A 20,099-nucleotide genomic window follows, 5' to 3' on the forward strand; every position below is an offset into this window, starting at 1 on the left:
CTCAAATCCTAGAAACTTCTGAATTCTGTGTAAAATTTAACACAAATTAGAAAGTGGAGAAATGCAATTTGTTTCTTTATGGGAAGATGAATTTTTAAGTTTTCTACTATCTAAAACAAACAAACAAACAAACAAAATCTTAATTTTTTAATGCTAATTTTGAGAAAGAATAGTAGCTCTGAAGGTAACAGTCCTGACTTCAGGAAAACAAGATTTATGTAGAAGCGACCATAGTGACAGAAGATGAGAACCAAGACAATAATTCACAATGATTGCAATTGTTATTACCAACCCTAATCCGTAGCCTGTAACTCGCTTAAGCTATCACTACCTAGAAATCCTTCCTAAAATTCCTCTAAAAGACAAAACCAAGTTCAGTGATTGTTACTGGAACTATTTTTAGAAGTTGATCAGCAATAATAAATACCTGCATTTCTTAGAGCAGATGTATTTAAGGGGGAGTGTTAATTATTAAATCTGTATCTGCATCAACTTTTCTCTAATACATATTTCTCTTTAAGGTATCTGCAAAGAAATAACATTATAAAATAAAATAAAAATAACATTTATTTTGTCCCATGATGGAACAATAATACTGTTCAATACAGAGTTACAATATAATAAATACTATTCACTAAGCTAGAACCTGAGACTCTGTGTATGCTGATATTTATGGCTTGGAAGCTTGTCTTGAACAAAAATCAGGTTTGATTCACAAGCATTTTGCACATTTCAGTATCAAGAGAGAAAAGTGATAACTCCTGTACATAAAGTCCAAAGGTTCAAGCTTTGTTCAAAACAAAGGTGTGATACGAAAGCAGTGATAAAAGAGCAAGGGGACATTTGCTACCTGGTGTAGTATAGCGTCTTCCTAATTAGTCCGATATATTGTCACTTACAGTATATCCAAATGTGTAACTTGACTTACTCTCACTTGCTCACTCACTCTCACCTCCCCCAAATGTAGAAAAGATACAATAAAATCCCTGATGTTCTCTGCTCTCGCCCCCCCAAAAAATAATTTTATCTTTGCATGTTGGGCAATTCTCACTTTCATCCACTATGTGCCAACATAAGACATTTTTGCAAAAGAAAAGATGAAAAGCTTAAATTCCAGTACTGCAGAATGCCACTTCACTCAAGACCTGCAGGAGAATTTCCTGAGGAACATCATTCCGGAGCTGAACATACTCTTCTCTTTTATAAAAGTAGTGATTTTCTGCTAGTGAAAAGTTCCCTTATGCTGTCTTTTGTTATAAAATAGATAAACAGGGTTCACTCTAATCCCAGAGGAAAATATTTTGCAGTTAATAATCGAGGCCATTGCGCTTTTTGAAAAAGAGGTGCTAAATACTCTCCAGTCGCTGGTAGCTGCAGTTCTGATGTGAGGCTGGAAGAGGGACTGAATTGTGAATCCATTATACCAGCACTGCATAATGACATTTTAGCACATGCTTAAATTAAGCCTGCAACTAACCTAACTGACTGCCATGGGGCTATCAAGATGCTTAATTGTTAGCATAGATTTAAAGTCTGTCTTAATCGGGTTTAGAGAAGACAGGACCATATTGTGAGTGCCTGTATAACGTGGGGTGCAGAATTCCACCATGATTTCTACATAAATACATGCATAAGTATCATACCAAGAAGATGTGCAGAGATGACATGAACATGGAGAGCCTGTAAGGTCTCTTAGCCATATGTTGTTTCATTTTGATACATGGCTTGCTAAAGATCAAATTTGGCTGAACTACTACTTATCCTGCTGTTTGAGCAATTTATGTTCTCACTAGTATTTGGTCAAGATCTGATAGAACTTTTGTCAATTTTTGACCCAGGATATGTTTCAGGGTTTTTGTTTTGAGTTTTTGGGGCTTTTTTTTTTTTTTTTAATACCTTTCTAAATATTAGAAAGAAGCAGAGCCAGCAGTTTCTGTAAATCCAAATTTTAGTTATTTCTAGGCCACTACAGACTTTTTTTTTGGCCTGATCAGGTACAGCTAGCTCTTCCACCCATCGTTTTTCAGGAAGATAACAACTTGATAGATTCATACATGCATCTAAAAAAGCAGCACATTCTAGAGGTGACTTAAACAGCCTCTTCTCTTTTAAAATACGAATCTACTGATATCCATAGCCATTTTAAAAAATAGCAATCACATACAATGAGACTCAAGCGCCAAAGGCTAATGATTCAGACTGTGCAAGAAGCAGCCTCAGGAAGGTGTGAAACAACAGTACCAGAATTATGTTACAGTTCCCTGTAACAAGGTGTAAAACATGTAGAGCTTTTTGACAATGTAGACTCATTGCTTCAGATATTTGTGTCTGAAAAACTTCAAAGATTCAAGAAAATTTTGATCAGGAGAAAAAAAAAAAAAGCTTGTGACTTACTTAGACTTATTTAAAAGGTCATCCACTATCACAGTAAAGAATCCATTGGGAAGTTAGCCATCACAAAAACAGTGTATTTACTAAGGTATACACAAAATATGGATTCTTAAGGACAGCAATAGTTAAGACCAACTTCATTTAGAAGACATTTGAGTATTGCACACTGTGTATTTTGGTTTCCAAATTCATCATGAATATATTTAACTTCAGTGAGAAATTAAAAGAAAAAGCAATTCCTAAAGTCAGGAGGGCTGAAAGCGTGTAACAATGTTGTCCATTTTGACGGCCAAGTCTCAATTATCTATTATGAAGTTTTACATGAAATTTCTATTTCCAGGTGAGCAGTATTTGAATTTTTCACTTTGTTCATGACTATACTGTTAGGAAAAACAGCCATGCTTGTTGCATATTATTCAAATATTCACATCAAGAAGGAATGCTATATATTATCTGGAACATTTGAAGAATCTAGCAAATTAAACATAACAAAATTCAGGAAGAAACTTTTTTTTTCATTACATAGTAGCGACTTGTTTTTCAGTTGTGGGTGAAATAGCCACAAAAAAAAAAAATTAACATTTCAAACAAATTAAATAATTTTTCTTTCTTTTTTTCTTTTTAAAGGAACAGATATGTAGCAGAAATCAGAACTTCTTAAAGGCATCTCTGTGCTAGACGATAAGAGCTAAATATTCTTCTGCTACATTTTACACAGAGGCATTGTTTCACATAGGCTTCGGCTAAAAATGCAGAAAGTTTCCAATTAAGCCTTGGATATCAAATCACATGTCATCATACAATTGATGATATTTAGTCCTGAAGTAAATCTTTTTAATATGGGTATTATTTTAAACATATTTCATAAAAACACTAGTCATAAAGTCAAGTCTGAGGAAAATTCAGCAAGGAAGAAATCAAGAAAGTTGCATTTCTTTTAAAAGAGGTTCTAGAAAATACTAAGCAGACCTATAGAATGGTGGTTGTTTCACCAAGAATGTTGTCCCACCCTCTGGCACTGCAGACACCTACGCTGCCCCAAAATCACCAGTTTTATTAAGATTTATTGAGCTGCTATGTATTGACAAAATCTTTGTAGTAAAATAATTTTCCATCAAAATACACCGTACTGTAGAAAGGTAATGAAGAGCTATAGGACAGGCTTTAAGAGGCACTGCACTTTCATCTGAAAAGTCTCCTGAAATTCTTTGAACATTTCCAGGGGATTAATGAGGTATTTTGACAACACACGAGAAGCATCTGGTTTTCAAGAAGCCTTATAAGAGGGAACATTCACATTCTTGGAAATTAAACTGTGTATTTTAAGCCACTAAAAATAACACAATTATTAAAAATTTGGCAGCTCTGAAGAAAAATACCAGCAGATACGGGAAAACACATGGAACTACTGAAGAGCGTCAAACTTGAGTACACACATTTCACAGCATTTCAACATGACTTAAACACCAATTTTAACAGCTTAATTGAATGTTTCTTATTAAAAGCTATCACAGATGAACTAAAATAAGAACAAGCTAAACTAGCCAGAGTGTAGCTAAATCAAAGGCATTATTCCTTGCAAGTTGGGTGGATTAACTGTGCATATGTGCGTTACTCTCCTTGTAGTACATCCTTATCCCTTCAAAAACTGTTAAGGTGTTTTGAGGGTTTCAAAACCTCTGGCAATTAGTGGGAGAGAGAGTATTATTGCTTTTTTTTTTCTCTTTTAAGACATGCTAAATGATACAATTAATGTAAATTTCAGAGAACATTCATCTCACATACACAGCAAAATTAGTACAAGCAGACTGTTACACCTACCATTTTATATATATTTAAAAATATTTTTAGGGCCTATTCCTGCAAACTAGTACTCCCTTGAATACTTCAATGCACTGCAACAAGTATGTTAGTGTATAAATAAGGGTTCAGTTCTGCAAAGCTTTAGTGAAGAAAGAGCTCTCTTAAGCCTCACTTCTGTAAATACCTCAATATTCCTGAAAACTCAGAGTTTAAATCTTTCAAGATCTACCCTTATTTAATCAAGCTGGGCAAGAAGCATACTGAGGTGTCATTTTGAAAACACCTTGTAACCCGCTACCTGTGAAATATCCATATAAAGTATTCATACGTGCATTTAAGAGAGCTGGTATCTTAGGTGTTTGCAATAGTTAACGTGCATTTTCCATGACATGAGAGAGTAATAGGATCTGCTAACCAATACCAGGCCACAAGACATTTTAAGTCTCTCTAAGTACTCCTACATAATAATTTTTTAAAATAATAATTGCATTTAGAGTGCGAGCAGTTGTACAGGAAAAAGCTGCTTCCTAAACTCTACTCTTTTCAGTCTGCACCCTTTCACAAGCTAAATATTTTACAGAGGCAGCATCTTTACAATGCTTATGGTTGAACACTCTACTTTCTGCAGTCATGTCTCATTATTTACAAGATCTCATTCAATATATGTATTTTAAAAACCTGGCTTGTCTCAGGTCTTCAGACGAGCAAGTGGGGAAGAAAAAAAAAGCTAACGCAATCTGCCCTTTTCTTCAGGAATAGTGATCTACTCATCTTCATAGCTATTCAGTGGTACTTTTACAGTCTGCAGTACATTTACAAGCAAAATCAATACCCAGGTTGGGGGGGCAAGGGGTAGACTTTTGTGTCACCATCCCTGATAACATTCTAGATGTGTTTAAGGGCAAAAATTCCACCCCAATATATTAGTTTTGTTAATCCTTTTCCTATGATCTGTTTGCCTGGCTAGGGAAATTATGCAAAAAGTAATAAAAGTTCTAATTCAATTTCCACGTTAAGAGATGGATTTGAAAAAAAATATAAATCAGAAACCACATTCTTTGTGTTTACTAAGAGATATGCACTCCAACATTTAGTGTCATGGAGCTGGAGTTAAAACCAGAAACGGTGAAGATAATTTAGCTGCATGAATGCCTGCTCTTCAGTAAAATGCTGCCAAAATTAAATAGGAATGAAACAGCACTTTGTAGTCATTGGTCGCTCAGCAGGGTTTGCGTAGTTAAAAACCTAAGTGAAAAGGGTGATTGACCTACATTGCTACTAGCTTAGCACAGCTGTACTTTCATATTTTCACTGCATCTGAGGAAGCTCATTATTTAATACAACTGAGTTACATGTAATTGTCGGTCTTTCATTTTACACTTTTAGGGGCCAGATATTAATCTCAAATGTGCAGCAGGCATTACTGTGCATCTGGAAATATCTGCGGCTGCCCATTTGCACGCAAGGCTAAGAGACAGGATTGCACATAGTTGCACCTGAAATGAGGAGGCTGGCCAGTGGTAGGAGGACCTCACAAATATGCAGAAATCAAATGAGCAGATGGAACAGAAAGCAAATCCCTTGGCACCCCAAAGGCAAACGCTCTGCTGTTTCCCTATTGTTTTGAGCAGAAGCAGCCCAGAATGCACAACCAAAGAGCATTTCGCACAACTCATACCTGCGGTTTAAATAAGTAATAACATTCCAGTTAACAACCAGTTTGACATGTTAACAGCCCAAGGGCTGTTAACATAACGACTGGTCATTAATGGCAGTAATGACAGATTTCAAAGGGAATATTGTGCTTGTAAATGGACATGCTGCCAGTCAGAAGAGAGGACAGAGCAGGATAGGCTGATACATTAAGATGTCACTGTACAGCTCTGGAGGGAAAAAGAAAAGGGAAAAAAAACCTCCTTGCATATTTCACTTACTGTAAATGGACTTGAAATATTGGCGTAAACCTAAGTTCCTTAAATTAAGTCTTCACTTTCTAACCCAAGAGTGTATAAGCAGGAGACAGAAGCCTGCAGGGGAATTATACTCTGCATATCATTTTCACAGAGTGTGTTATTTCTAACATTGAGCCCTTTCTTTACCCAAGTCAGTTCTCATCCTCATTAACAAAACAGAGTTCATTCCTGCTGTTGCCACCCTAATACCCTTGGTGTCGTACGCCACCTCTGAAACCACTGGAGTGACTTACATGAATCAGAGTCCAGGGTAAAGCCTCTCACACCCGAAGTATCTTCTGAGCTCATTACCTCATTAAAGATTTCTTCCATCCCCTCAATCCTCCCCAACCCAGAGAAAAAGGTTTTAATACAGTAAAATTAACTAATTTGACCAAAAGAGAGAGTAAACCAAAGCAGGTTTTGAAGTTCTGAAGATAACAGAGTATTTATAAAAAGCTCACCAAAGCGGGTACCTCAGGGCTCAAATGCAGAACAAGAGTGTGCATCAGGGCCGAGGGAGCATTTAGGTTTTTGGCAGGCATCGCTAAATGAGAGATACTGGAAGTATCTTTGCAAATAGCCAAAGACACAGTTTGCAGATTTAACCATGAACGTTAAAGCACCCAAACTGGTTACATTATTGCTTATAGCATCTGTAGAATGGCTGTCTTATTGAAAGACATAATGAACACAGAGAGACAAGTTAATAAGCAATTTTACTCTTTATAGTATCGTGCAAGCCACATATCCTCTAGAGGGCACCACATAAATTAATAGGAAGCTAGAACAGTTTTATATGTAGCAAAAACTCCCTTTATGGTTAAAAAGAAAAAAAAAAATTAAGAGGATAGTTTGAAAGTGTAATCGAACCCTAATCTGATCATTAGTACAAAGTAATTTGTTCTTTAAATTCATATCAAGTGGGTTGCTAAATAGGAAAGCTTATTTGACTACAAAGCTAGAGAACATTTAACTAGTTTCTACATTAGCATTAAAAAGATCACTTTTATAGGTTCACTGCATAACTAAGTAGATAAGACGCAATGAGGCAAATGACTATCTGCAATTACCTTAAGTGCATCAGTTTGAAGTTTAGTGTAAATACCAAGTTTAAATCTATGCACTCACAAGAATCACTAAAAAAAGGCTCATGCCAAGATAGCTTCATTAAGACTTGATAAACCCAGAGACAAAAATCAGAAACATCTTAAAACTGATTATAGGATTTCCCATATATGCTGGTTTCGCTGGTGCAAAATATTGTGTATGACAAAATAACCGAAACACCAGTTTTGAATGTGGTCATGACAGATAAAAAATACAGTCTCCTTTCTCTGAATCACTTACTATGAATTTCAACAATCTGTTAGCAAAATATTTACTCCTGTTAGACCTTCAAAGACCAGGCAGCAGCAGTGTGTGTGTGTGTGCATCTGTGCTGGGGAAATGCTTTGCTCGTATCTCTACTACTAGATCGCTTTTGGTTTTGATTTTAAAACATTTGATTTTAAAACATTTGATTTTAAAACATTGGATCTGCTGCACTAGCACTTGGGAGATTCAGTAAGTTCAAAGTCTCCAGTAAATCTGGAACTCAGATCAAAGAGCCATAGCAGAGTTTTCTTATTCCTGCAGGCACTTGTTGTAGAAAGATTCTTAAAACGGGTTTTAAAAATTAGGGTAAGTGTTACCTCCCCCCAAGAAGCTGTTCCAACCCCTCTCTATAGATACACTCTTTAAGATCGCAAGTGACCTCGGTTCTCGTACAACAATTCCCTTCTATTCAAACAGCTCCCTGCCAGTTTTTAAAAGAAAGGTTTTGTTACCTACTTCTTTGGCAGCTTTAACACAATGGCCTTAAGATGCAGACTCTACACTAAATTCCCAGCACTCTATCTTGCGTTCAGTTCAGAGTTTTAAGGGGTAGGAGAGCACTTTTACCAATAAGTAGTCCAAGCCCACACCTGAAGAACCCCGATCTGCCTTGCAGCCCCAGCTCAACAACTGCACGACGCATTTGCGAAGGCTTTTGATCCGCTCTAGAAAAAACAGCTTGTAACGTGGAGAGCCAGAGTACTAACAGTTGTTAATAACGCTTTAGTCTTGATTCCTGTTCCAACCTACCCATGCTGTACAACTCGGGAACTGATCGGTGTGTGGGAACCTCCTATTTGGTACCTGTGCTTAAACTGAACTTGTAAGTTAACGCGTTCAAAGAGAATTTTAATTTTTCCCCAATGTATTACTGACTTGAATGTCCCTTTAAAAGGAAAAGGCTTCACTACAGGGGCAGGGGAGATATTCCCAGAAGTTCAGGTTAGCCTGGAGCAGCTAGTCTCATTAGGCCCGCTCTACAGGGAATGGAGGAAAGGTGCTCTTGTAGGAAATAGGTGCTCTGAATCACCCCAGAGGAGCCTTTTCTCTCTATTTACTGTTGAGAGCCTAGGGAGACTAAACTTCCCGATTAAACTTAACTCCTGCAAAGCATCCCTATTTATTCACATACAATCTGCAGATAAACTAGCCTGGTGCTGCTCATCAGTACTTTGCTACGAGTTATACCTCAAAGACTTTTGAGAACGTAGGTCCACAAGCAGACAAGACGACAGAAAATCAGGTGATGATTAGCTGTCTGTGAGAAGTAGCAACAGGTTACCGAGCATCCCACCCAGATCACCCAGTTAAACCAGGACCAGAGTGGATTTGAGCCTACTAGCTGCATGGTTATTTAGCACGGGGAAGACAACCGGTCATCTTGGTCCAGCTTCTAACAGCTAAACGGTAACACTCGTAAAAGCTGCCACAAATGCCACAAATGAAATCCCTTGGCAAACTGAGAGGACGAAAATGGGCAAGCAAAGATGAGCGAAGCACTCCTGACAGAGTTCAAACCCTGCCCATGCGTGCAGGATCAGGCCGCTGCGCCTCGCCACCACCGTGCTGCTGGGGGGAGGAGGAGACCACCAGCTCCCCCGGAGCACAGTGCTGTGGGAGCCATGGGAGGCTTTACTCTCCTCCTCCTCTAAGCACAGGACCCCAGTATTAGCATCAGAAAACTGGCAGCCACCTGCACAACCTGGTTACGTGTGCTTTTTGATTCAGATTTTAGTCTTATTTCCACGCTTCAGTATTTGTTTTCCCACCCTCCACTTACACTCGGCCTTGCAGCCCTCAAGTACCGCTTATGCAATAGCGACTACATAGGAAGGACTGAACAGATTTACCACGTTTGTCAGTGAACGTAGGAAGGACGTGGCCTACCTCAGATAGTCTCTGCGACAAAGGATAAGGTTGGCTTTGGTGTACAAGGTAGAGCCCACCTCCCCCAGGCGACAGTCACAGCAGGCACATTTCAGGCAGTCTTCATGCCAATATTTGTCCAGGGCCTTTAGGAGATACCGGTCTTTAATCTTACGGTTGCAGCCAGCACAACCTTTCGGCTTGGTGTCTGGCTGGACTGAGAGCATTTGTATACCTGCAATACAACAAGACAAGAGAAGAGTGAAAATAGATATTCTCTTGAGTGCAAGTCTCACCCTTTTCTTCCTCCACCTCGCTGCCCCCCCCACACCCAGTTCATTAAAAAGGCAATCGTGTAGATAGGATGAAATAACCTAGATAGTCCACAGCAAGCTGAAAACAATGTTAAGATAAATTTGAGAGCAGAAACTTCCACTGCTCTAAGTTCCACAGCTTCTCTTTAACACCTCATTTACCTGGTCTCTTTGCTGAAAAGAAATAGGATTAAAAAATTAAAATGAAAAATTAAGACAGTTCATTTGAAAAGTCATCCACTTATGCCCAAAGTATCCAATACTCAGCAACCAAAAATCTAAATAAACAGCATATCTATGATGGTAAACATAGCTAAATCTACATATTTGGACCTATTTGCACTATATTCATAAAATATAAAAGCACTCCAGGTTCTAAAGAAGAAAAGACTGAAGCTGGGCAGGGGCCAGAGTTACAGGGCAGTTTGACATAGACATTTTTGTGCTGGTGGGGGGCTGTTTTGCTTTTTAGGATTTCAGTTCTTGTTAGACACATGAATGAAGCAATCAGATTTCCAGAGACTTCTGTACCAGCACCTCTAGTTACAACCTGCAGTGTAAGTATCTTCTGAAAAATCTGATTTTAAATAATCTGCACAAGGTCAGAGTGTTGCTAGTTTGTCAAGGGGAAAAAAGAAAAAAAAAAAAAACAACACAAAAAACCTCATCCTCACTTTCCAATCCCAATCTTAGCCAACAAGTAGTTCGGGACAAGGAGTACAGTACTGTCCATTAAGTATATATACATTTTGATGTAATAGCAGAGAGCATTTAAATAACAATTCAAGTGCCTGAACCACTGTTTAAGGGAGGCAACTGGTAAAAGTGGAACACAGTGGAGCAATGGTACGCAGAGCACCGCAGCCAGCTTCCAGAGATCCATACAAAAATCGATTGCCCTCGGTTTTACAGTAAATGGGGAGAGAAGGTCACTGCCCCGCAGTGCTTACAGACTGGTCTCTCTTGGTTAATCACATGAACTGCCATCCCATTACACTCAGACCAATTGCCTGAAAGTCATTTCTTAGAATAAGCAAAATCATAGCCCTGTGGATGCTTTGTTGGACATCAAATAGGCACCAGAGAGAAAGAGAGAACGGACACGCAGTTCGACCGTGTTAGGTTGTCTCACTGTTTTAAAGCCAATCAGCGATGTAACTTAAAAAAATCCTACTCATTAGAGCGCATCTGAATATTACAATGAGAATTTGTCAAGACTGGGGAACGAATGCTGTTGCCAACAAGCAAACAGTACCCCAAAATTCAGGGTATGACACCCTGTTACTATGCAGAGACTGGGAAAGGTCAAATAGAGTCTGGTAACAAAGAAAAGCAAATTCAAGAGCTCCTCATCCAGAATGCTCTACTAGCTAGCGTTAAGAAAGCCTTACAGTCCCAGCTTCTATCAGCAGATCTCGGTTGGTGCTGTAACACACCACTACAGACAGGCAGGCTCTGGGAGCTAGGACATCAACAAGCTGGGGTTTGGGTTTTTGTTTGGTTTGGTTTTTAAAAACTTTCATAAGGAAAACACAAAAATGAGTGTAATCTTTGAAGCAATGGTACAGCGTGCCTTTATGGATATTAGCTCTAACAAAGACAAGAGGCTAAATGCTACGCCAGCTGAGGTATCCCAGGGATCTCTACGCATATGTGTACGTGGAACATGTTGAATTTACGTGGACTGCAGCGACTGTATAGCCGGTTAAGTGACTTTCCAGGGTTAGCAAGCTGGACTCCGAAGTTTCACCTGCAAAGCTGATCACTGAATTAAAACCAGTAATTCTTATTGTGACATATGAGCACAACGGCCTTGCTCTCCTTTTTGCAATACACTCTATTATGCATTTTGGAGTGATATATTTATCTGTTAAATTAGCCGTTCAGCGATATGCGGAGTTCTCCTAGTGGGCACCCTGAAGTACCACGGCAGTACTGCTGCCTGACATCTAAAGCTCATAACAAAAGTGTAAGGTCTGTATTTTTCTATCAATAAGTATAAAAAAATGGCATTGCTGCCTTCCCATTACTCCCCAATCAATGCTACTCATAGCTCTTACACCACTTACAGACTCGTAAGATCTGTTTCTCGTTCAGAAGGGGGAGGATGAGATCCAGCGACCTGCACAGGGCTCCACAGTAAGTCTGTGGCACATCTGGGAACGAACACGCACATCTCGTCTTGAGCAAGCACCGTGAGACAAAGGCTGAGCCTTTACGGTATCTTCAATTGCCAGCTGACTCCCCTGAATCCAGGGTACATACATGAAGCAGCAAATAACATGGCTATAAATAAATTGCTAAAGCAGTGAAAACATCAGAGATTTTTGGTAAAGAACCTATACCAGACCGTAAGGGGAAGTCCTGCTGGAACTCTAATACCTTCCTTCACTTAGTGGAAAAACCTTAATCTGTAAAGTTGCATATCACAGTAGAGTATAAATACCTGCTAAGTGCCAACAACAGGCTTATCCCCAGCCCCTCTCTTCGGCCACGTAGAGGACAAATGCATAAAACTGGCCACAATTTGTATCAACTTCTTGGAACTCAGTAAAAAAGTTCAGAAGCACGAAGGGCTGTTCTAGGACTTTAATCTTTAGCTCGAGGAAAAGCAGGATAAACTAGGAGCTAACACAGTTAAAGGCTTTAAAGAAAAAAATCTTAATGTAAAAATTTTGTCGCCTGATAAGGAAGCGGGTTAGAGAGCAGAGGCTGACAGTCTCTGATCCGGGCTGATCTACTGTCCTGCGCCGTCTGAAGGGAACAAGGTGCCACAGAAACAAGGCTAAACAATTAATTATCTGAGCAAATTGCAGTAATCAAGCCAGATAATTCCTGAGGTATATGCTGCAAACACAGGGTTATTGTATTACAAATAAAACCACAGCTTGCACAATCTTGCATGTACCCCTGCACAGTTTTTGAGATATTTGCTGCATCAGGAAAGTAGACAGAGCACTGTCATTCATGTTCGTTAGCACGCACCCTCCTCGTAGAAGCAAGTGAAAAGGGGCAGACACCCCATGGAAGTAGTGTTAGCAACCTTGCACGTCTATTTTCCTGAGGCTGAGAGAGAAGGTGGTGCTGACATCCCACTGGCAGCATCTTCAGATTAGGGATTCAATCTGCAGCAGCTTTTGGAGGGAAGGAATGCTTTTCTCCTCTGATAGATCTGATCTTTTCGCACTTTACTTGCAATGATGCTGCTTCTATTTTAATCAAAGTTAAAAAAAATAATACCCAAACTAGTGCTTCATTATAAAAAAAAGTTACTCTTTTCTTGAAGCGTAGAAAGGTTCTAGACAAAACAAAGCACAAAACAGTGCTCCAAGAAGAGTTTTACATATCTCCAAATTCTTTGCACATACCCTTTTCTTCACATGCCCTGGATTAAATCGCTTAATTTTGAAAACAGAATATTTCATTACTTTTTTCTGTATTGTATGAGCCACCTTAATGCAGATCACCTCACAGACCATCTCTCTTCCCTTTAACGTTCCCATAAGAACTCCAATGCAGTTATACTTTTCAGATACGCACCTGTGTATTTTTAGCTCTCTCTTAATTTGGCAGTAAGAATACCTGCAGCTTACTGTCAGCCAGCTTTTCACAGGCTGCAGTTTAAGTACCCATTTATTTCTTAGGACACAGGAAGGACCCTTTCAGAGGCTGACAGCACCCACAAAACCATCCAAACTGCTCGCCGCTGAAATATCAGGTAGCGGCACACAGCACTGCTGCCTGGCTGCCCTCCTCCCCCAGGAAAGCAGAGCTTATGGAGTACTTCCAAAAAAACCATAAGTGCTACACCCAGGCTGTGAAAAAAAAAAAAAAAAAAAAAAAAAAAATCAAACCAAGCTTTCTCTTCAGTTCTGCAGTCCTACCCATGCTCTGCATCACAGAGCAGATCTGTTCTCAGAACTGAGAAATTTCAGTGCCTAGTCTGTCACTGTCAAACAAACCCTTCTTATTTCACCCCAATATGCTTTCAAGGGCTTCCTCTATCCTTCCCTCCATTCCCTCCTTCCCTCCCTGCACAGTCCCCAAGATACTGCACATAAACTGCAGAGCTGTGTCAGGAACAAGACTTCTTCATCACCATCCACCACCTTTAGGATTTTTGAAGGGAGAACTTAATAACCTGATTTGCAGGTTTTTGGATTTCCCCTCGGTCTCCCCAAGTAAGTTCGACGCAACTGACTCCCATCCCTGGTCATTGTTGTTATTGTGTGATGAAACACTGTCAAATGATTTGTAACTGTGATTTCAGGATAAAGAGGAAAGATTGCTTGAAAAAGCTAAATTAGGCTCCTGGAAGAAGGCCGAGAAACAAAAATCCATTCCACTCCAATCATCACCCTTCTCAAAAATCAAAGGGAATGAAGATTTGACATAATGAACTGTATTTTCTTAGTGATGTAGTAGCATCTGTAAGCAGGATTGGTCCCTGATGGTGCTGAGTGCGGCACAAGACCCACAGAACTCAGTTTCTGGTTTGTGGTACAGACAGTCTTTGAAAGGCATGTTACGGGAGGAAAAGTTGGATGTTATTATGCACTGGATCACTTAAAAACTTTTAAAGACCACTCTCCTCCCCCCCGCCTCCTTTGCAGAGGCATGCACACAGTTCTACCAAGGACAGTAGTATGTACAGACAGGAAGGGAAGACTTGCCTCTACTTTAAAAAAAAAATAAAAATCAGTTTGGAGCAAATTAAGTATCAGTGCACTGGTCTTTAAAAGATAGCAAACTGACAGACAATATGTAGCCAACGAGAGAGTTAGAGTTCTAGTAGAAGATAAAAAGAATACTTTTCTGATGCTTTCCCCACTTTGTAGCTTCATCCTAACAGCGTTCAGAGCTCCAATTATTCAGGACAATACACACGCAGACTTAAAAAAAAAAAAAAAAAGTTAGGGTTTCAGAAGCTAAGAAACATTTCAGAACTCGCATGTAGCACATCAGGAGTCGTAACTAGTTTTAGATTGGCATGTAAATTGTTCTGTGGAAAATTCTTATTGCCTCCGAGACCCTGCTATTCTGAGTTATTTGACAGTTTAAGGGAAATCATAATTAAAAAAAGAGACATAAATAATAGCCTGTGCAGTGTGGTGCACAGAAATAAGCAGAACCATTTCATTTAAACTCTGGTGAGCTTTTAATTGCCTGGATTGCATTGTGAACCAGCCTAACGGTTGATTGCCTCCATTATGCTCTCTTGTTCTGTGCCATTCATCCACACAGTCTCAGCTTCTGTAGTTAACACAACAAAGTAACCGCAACTCCCTAACACTCAGGTTTTTTTTTTAAAAAATGAAAGTAAGGATTTTAGTACTCTGAATATAGTCTCTTCTGCATACTTTTGAGTTAATTTTCCATGGTATATAACTAAACTTCACCTCCTGCCCCTTCTTCTACAGAGGAATCTGGGGGGGCTTTATTTTTTTTTTTTTTTTTTTCAATAAAGGAGGTGGGTTGGGAAGTGGAGGGAAAAAAAAAAAACGAAAAGAGGTTAGGTAAAAACTAAAAATGGGAATGCAGTCCCACAGCTAGGAGCAGTGATACAGATTAAAAGAATTTGGCCAACATGGCTAGTCGATTGCCAAGAGACACCAAACAAAAGATTTCTCCTCTTCTTTCCCCTTCTCTTTTTGAAAGCTAGATTGGGCCTAAAAGCTTGTTTCTCTCTGTTCAGTGGCCCAGAGCATCCCTGCAGGCTGTAGCCCCCTAAGGGACACCACAGCAAATAGATGTACCCGGATCGCAGGGACGGGAGCTGCTTAGCTATGTTCCTACCCCTGTCGTGTCCCCCCCACCTCTCTCCCCCCGGTCCCCCCCACTCCCTCCCTCCTTTTTTAGAGCAGCGGTGCTGGGAACCAATTTGATTCCCTTTTTCTCCAATGCAGCTGCAAGGCTCAGAGATACTGACATTTTTCCACTCTTATCAGTTTAATTACAGTTACCATGGCAGCAAAGTGCTAGTGCTTGGCAAAGGCCAACAAGAGATTTGCAAGACTGAGTTCAATTTTGATGCAGCTCACATGCAAAATAAAAAAATAAATAAGAAACATACACTCTACAACAAAGAATCCCTTTTGGAGTTAGACGCTCGAGTCTTTTGTGCTAATTCCTTTTCAAGCATCCCAGGGATGGGGCGATGGGGAGCCGAGGGGAGAGGGAGGTGCGGGGAAAGCATGTGCCGATATTTGTTGCACCTACCAAGATTAATTGCTTTAAACAGCGGTCCTACAAAGCTGTCCTAGGAAGCGGTATTTGGGGTCTCCTTAGAGCACACGCACACACAGACGCTCGCTACGGCAACGCATTCAGCATCGAAGAGGAAAGAGAAGCACCCTCGTTGCCCCCCCCCCCCCCCCCCCACCTTAAGGCGCACCGCTTCTGCTCGGTGCGCGCTAAACCAGGAGACCGCCGCCTTACCAAAACTTTTCTCCTTTTTCTGCATGAGTTGATTTACGGGCGCCTGGAGAGCTCCTTCTCATTGAAGCACCAAATCCCGGCAAAAGTAGCAAGTGCTTCCCCGGCTCGGGTCAAGTGAGCGGGAGCGCGGCGCGCCGCAGCCCGGCGGGCGCGGAGGCGGGGGGCGGCGGGCGGGCTGGGGGGGCGGCACACCCCGAGCCGCCGGCCGCGCACGGCGATGGCGAGCGACAAAGCCACATGCTCCCCTAACTCTGCCCGTAAGCCTATAATCCCAGCGGTCTCTTAGCTTTGTTGTAACAAATGGGTTTGATTAAACTGTCACATGCGGCGTTAGCATACCACATCGTGCTCGGTATGAAGGGAGAAGGGGGGGGGGGGGGTGAAAAAGAGAGGAAAAAGAGAGAAGAGGATGGCAGAGAGAAGTCCTGTTTCATAACGCCAGCCCGGCTGCCCTTCCCGCACGCCGGTCGAAGGGAGGCTGCGGGAGCGCGGACCCCGGGTGCGCCCCTGCCGCCCCCGGCCCGCTCTGCCCCCCCCGGCGCTCCCCGCCCCGGCGGCAGCCGCGCTCCTGCCTCCGCTCTGCCCAAAGGGTTAACCCTGCACCGAACCAGTTGCAAATTAAACTGCCGTACGGGGAGGCTTGTGGATTAAAGCCGGGGAGTGGGAAATTAACCGACTCCCTTGATAATTGAGAGCACGTTTCGAGAAGCTCTGGAAGAAGCAAGAATAATAACAACAATAATAACGGGGGGGGGGGGGGCTTTTGCTGCAATTCATTATTAACTTTGACTGCTATTTCTCGAGACGTACAGTTGGATGGGTTTCGCTCAGCATCCTCCGCTTGCATGTATTTCATGTCTCATCATAAAAATAATGAAGCCTCACATGATTTAAACAAAACAGTCTCAGCAGAGCTGCAGCTTGAGTGAAAGTTGCAGTGCAGAGATGTGTGTGTGTGTGTGTATTGCAGCCCCGGCTTATGACTCAGAGAGAGAGAGGGAGAGAGGGAGAGGAGAGAGAGTGTGATGCAGACACACATACACAAATGACCCAAAGCTTATGTACACAGTTGCCTCACTTACCTTCTCAATTAAGCGATAGAGAGGAGGCAGTTCAATAAGCACAGTGGCTGCTTTGTAGCTCTTCTCCTTGGGAAAGGTCAAAAAGAAGCATTGTTTGGGGAAAAAAAATAAAGAGGGGGTGGGAGAGATGGGGAGGGAGATCGCTATTCTTTAAGTTTAAAATAATGAGGTCCTCAAGGATCCGCCAAGTAATTGTGTTGACCGCATCCGAGCTACAGGTGTCCTCCTTTTAGTATCTTGCAGTCCAAGGCTGTCTGTCTCCGTCCTGGCTGAAGACAACTTACCTAAAGCAGCGTGTGAGGAGCCGAGTTGAATGAAGTCAGGGCTTTATCAGCTGCAAAATGCAATCCCTTACCAGCCAGACATAATACAGCAAAAGAAAAGGTCACTCAGTTATTACTGAGCCAGCAGAGCCCAGGCAGCTCTTGTGGAAGACCACAGAGAAGCAGCTCCCTTCCGATTTAAGGCTATTTACCTCTCTCCCCCTCCACCCACCCACCCACCCACCCTTCCTCTCCCTCTCCCCCCTCCCAACTCCCCCTTCCTCGCTCTCCCTCTCTCTTTCTCTCTCGTTCTGCAGCTCGCTCAAGTACAGCCGCCCTCGGAAAGTGCAAAGCAGCCAGGAGACAGATTGGGCTTTGTTGGTAATTTCCCATGGTGAAAATTTACAAGCCTGCAAGTGCAGTCAGCAAAACCACATGCATATGCTAGACACAAACACCAGGGACACACACACACGCACACACAAGTGACCTCTACTGAAGCGGCTCAGGATCACCTTCCCGGAGAGTGCTCCAGAAACAGACCCGGGGAAGCAGGGGAGCGTCGTCCCGCCGGCCCCCCGCCCCCAGCACTCCTCCCCAAATACTTTGCCTAAACAAAACAATAAGTTGCCTACGCAAAAAAAACAGGAGAAAAAACGGCAAGATACAGATCTCTCTATTAATGAGTAATGAGAAAAATCCCTGAAGGTGAAAACGCTGCCTCTCTCCGCGCTAGATCCGAGCTGCTCAGCAAGGAGTGGAAACTCCGGCGTGAAAGTTTCCCGCTCCCCCGCGCGGTCCCCGGCCGCCCGCCCGCCGCCGGCAGCGCGCCCCGGCCCCGGCCCCGGCCCCGGCCCCGGCCCCCCGGCCCCGCCGCACCCCGGGCACCGCTCGCCGCATGCCACCACCCTCGCTGCACCGCTTCAGCTGGATGCTGAAGGAGGACAAGCCGGTTCCCCCCTACAGGAGCCTCGTGCCAGGAGCCGAAGACGGATCCTTATTCTCTACCTAGTGGCGGAGGGGGAAAAAATGACAGACACGAGGGTGTTAGAGGTGTCGAACACCCCTGACCAAGAGACAGACAGACAGACATGCAAACACAGGAGAGAGCGAGCACGCTTTGATATTCAGTCACGCTCGCGGATGATTGTTTCTTCGTGTTTTCTAAGAAGGATGTTGAGCCTAGCCTACTGTAAATAAAGTTAAAAAAATCCAAAGCATCTTCCTCTAAGAGCCATCTGCAGTTGGAGAAAGACCAGATTAAGAATTTGTGAATACAGTTTTCAGACTTCAAAGTGAATATCTGTTGTCTGCTATTAGAAGCACCACACTAGATTTCCACAAAGCTTTGAAAGATGTCAGCTTACAATATACCCTAAATTTGAATGACACTCATATTATAGAAGTCTTTCAAGACCCAAGAAAGATTTAAAAGCATTGAAGTGCTCTGCCATCTACACCCCTCCCTCGTATAATCCAGCAGTTCTAATAAAAATCAAAGCAACCTCAGAAACGCATATGTTTAGGACAGGTCCCATCCACCCCCCCGTCCCCCCCAAGTAAGCTTCTCTCTCTCTCTCTCTCTTTTTTTTAAAAATAGATAGAGATATATATACAAAAACGTCCCTGGAACAAGCATACTGTGCAATGAACAATTCCTGAATCTCTTGCCCCCTCTCCCTCTAAGTAGTAACAAAACTCAGCCACAACCAACCTGAGCAAGAACCCGAAAAGCACAATCAGAGGCAGCAGACTACCAGAGCCCCTTTCTGCTGATTTGATCTGCACATAGAGAAAAGCAAAACTTGACAGAAACCTGCTTCTCTCCTGCACGCACCCATACGCTCAGAAGAGCCTCACTTCCCTCTGTTTATAGACTACCTCTGCCACAACCACTCTGAAAATACAGCAGTGTGAGTGTGTGTGTGTGCCTCTCTCCACCAATGCACTCAGAGAAGGAGAAGAAAAGAGGGAGGGAGAAGTTATGTGTGGGGAAAGGGAGAAATAAAATCAAAACAAATGGTACAGCTAATGAGGACAATTAAATTAATTATGTTCAAGGAGATGAGATTTTTTTTTCCCTCCAACTGTATGATCTGTTACCCCTCGCTGGCAACTGCTGCTCTGTAATTCATGGCAACTGATTAGTGCATCTATGCAAATCTTTGTTTAAATCATTCAACTAATTAAATGATGGGATTATTCCTCTGCCTACGGTGACATCATTCGCAGTAATTAGTACTCTATTTGGACTGTGGCAATAAGATACCCGATGTCAACACCAACCTGCAAAGACATTAACCACTTTGTCACTTTGTGTGTGTGTATGTGTGTGCATGTGCATGTGCAGGAAAGAGAAAGGAACAAACACCCAGATCTAATTGCATCTTCCACCCCTCTTTACACTCCCCCCACCAATCAAGGATTCTTTAAAAAAAAAAAAAAAAAAAAAACTTACTGAATAATATGCCAAACCACATGTGTAAAGGAATAAAATGGAATAGTTAACATTCAGCTCCATGCCATTCATTTCCCCCTAAAATGTAATGATAATTAGATGGGTCATAAAATGCTCTTCTTTTCATTATGACTGATGAAATGCATTAAAGCTGA

The 20,099-nt window shown here is 41.8% G+C and overlaps 1 protein-coding gene across 5 annotated transcripts in view; it reads right to left on the bottom strand.

Moving 5' to 3' along the window:
• Positions 1–19,365, bottom strand: part of LMO3 (LIM domain only 3) — a 63,292-nt gene extending 43,927 nt beyond the window's left edge. Inside the window, exons 1-3 of one of the 5 annotated variants that reach the window (XM_030041077.2) lie at positions 17,977–18,056; positions 17,224–17,507; positions 9,411–9,624 (exon numbers count right to left, since the gene is read on the bottom strand). In XM_030041077.2, the coding sequence (XP_029896937.1) occupies positions 9,411–9,616 (206 nt within the window). In that variant the 5' untranslated portion in view covers positions 9,617–9,624; positions 17,224–17,507; positions 17,977–18,056. Of the gene's footprint in view, positions 1–9,410; positions 9,625–16,141; positions 16,278–17,223; positions 17,704–17,976; positions 18,057–19,200 lie in introns of those variants that run through there. The other 4 variants (XM_030041078.2, XM_030041079.2, XM_030041080.1 and 1 more) reach the window with 4 other exon arrangements.
• Positions 19,366–20,099: the final 734 nt, after the last annotated feature.

Source organism: Aquila chrysaetos, chromosome 17 (assembly GCF_900496995.4).
Source record: "Aquila chrysaetos chrysaetos chromosome 17, bAquChr1.4, whole genome shotgun sequence".
In the NCBI taxonomy this organism is placed as follows: domain Eukaryota; kingdom Metazoa; phylum Chordata; class Aves; order Accipitriformes; family Accipitridae; genus Aquila; species Aquila chrysaetos.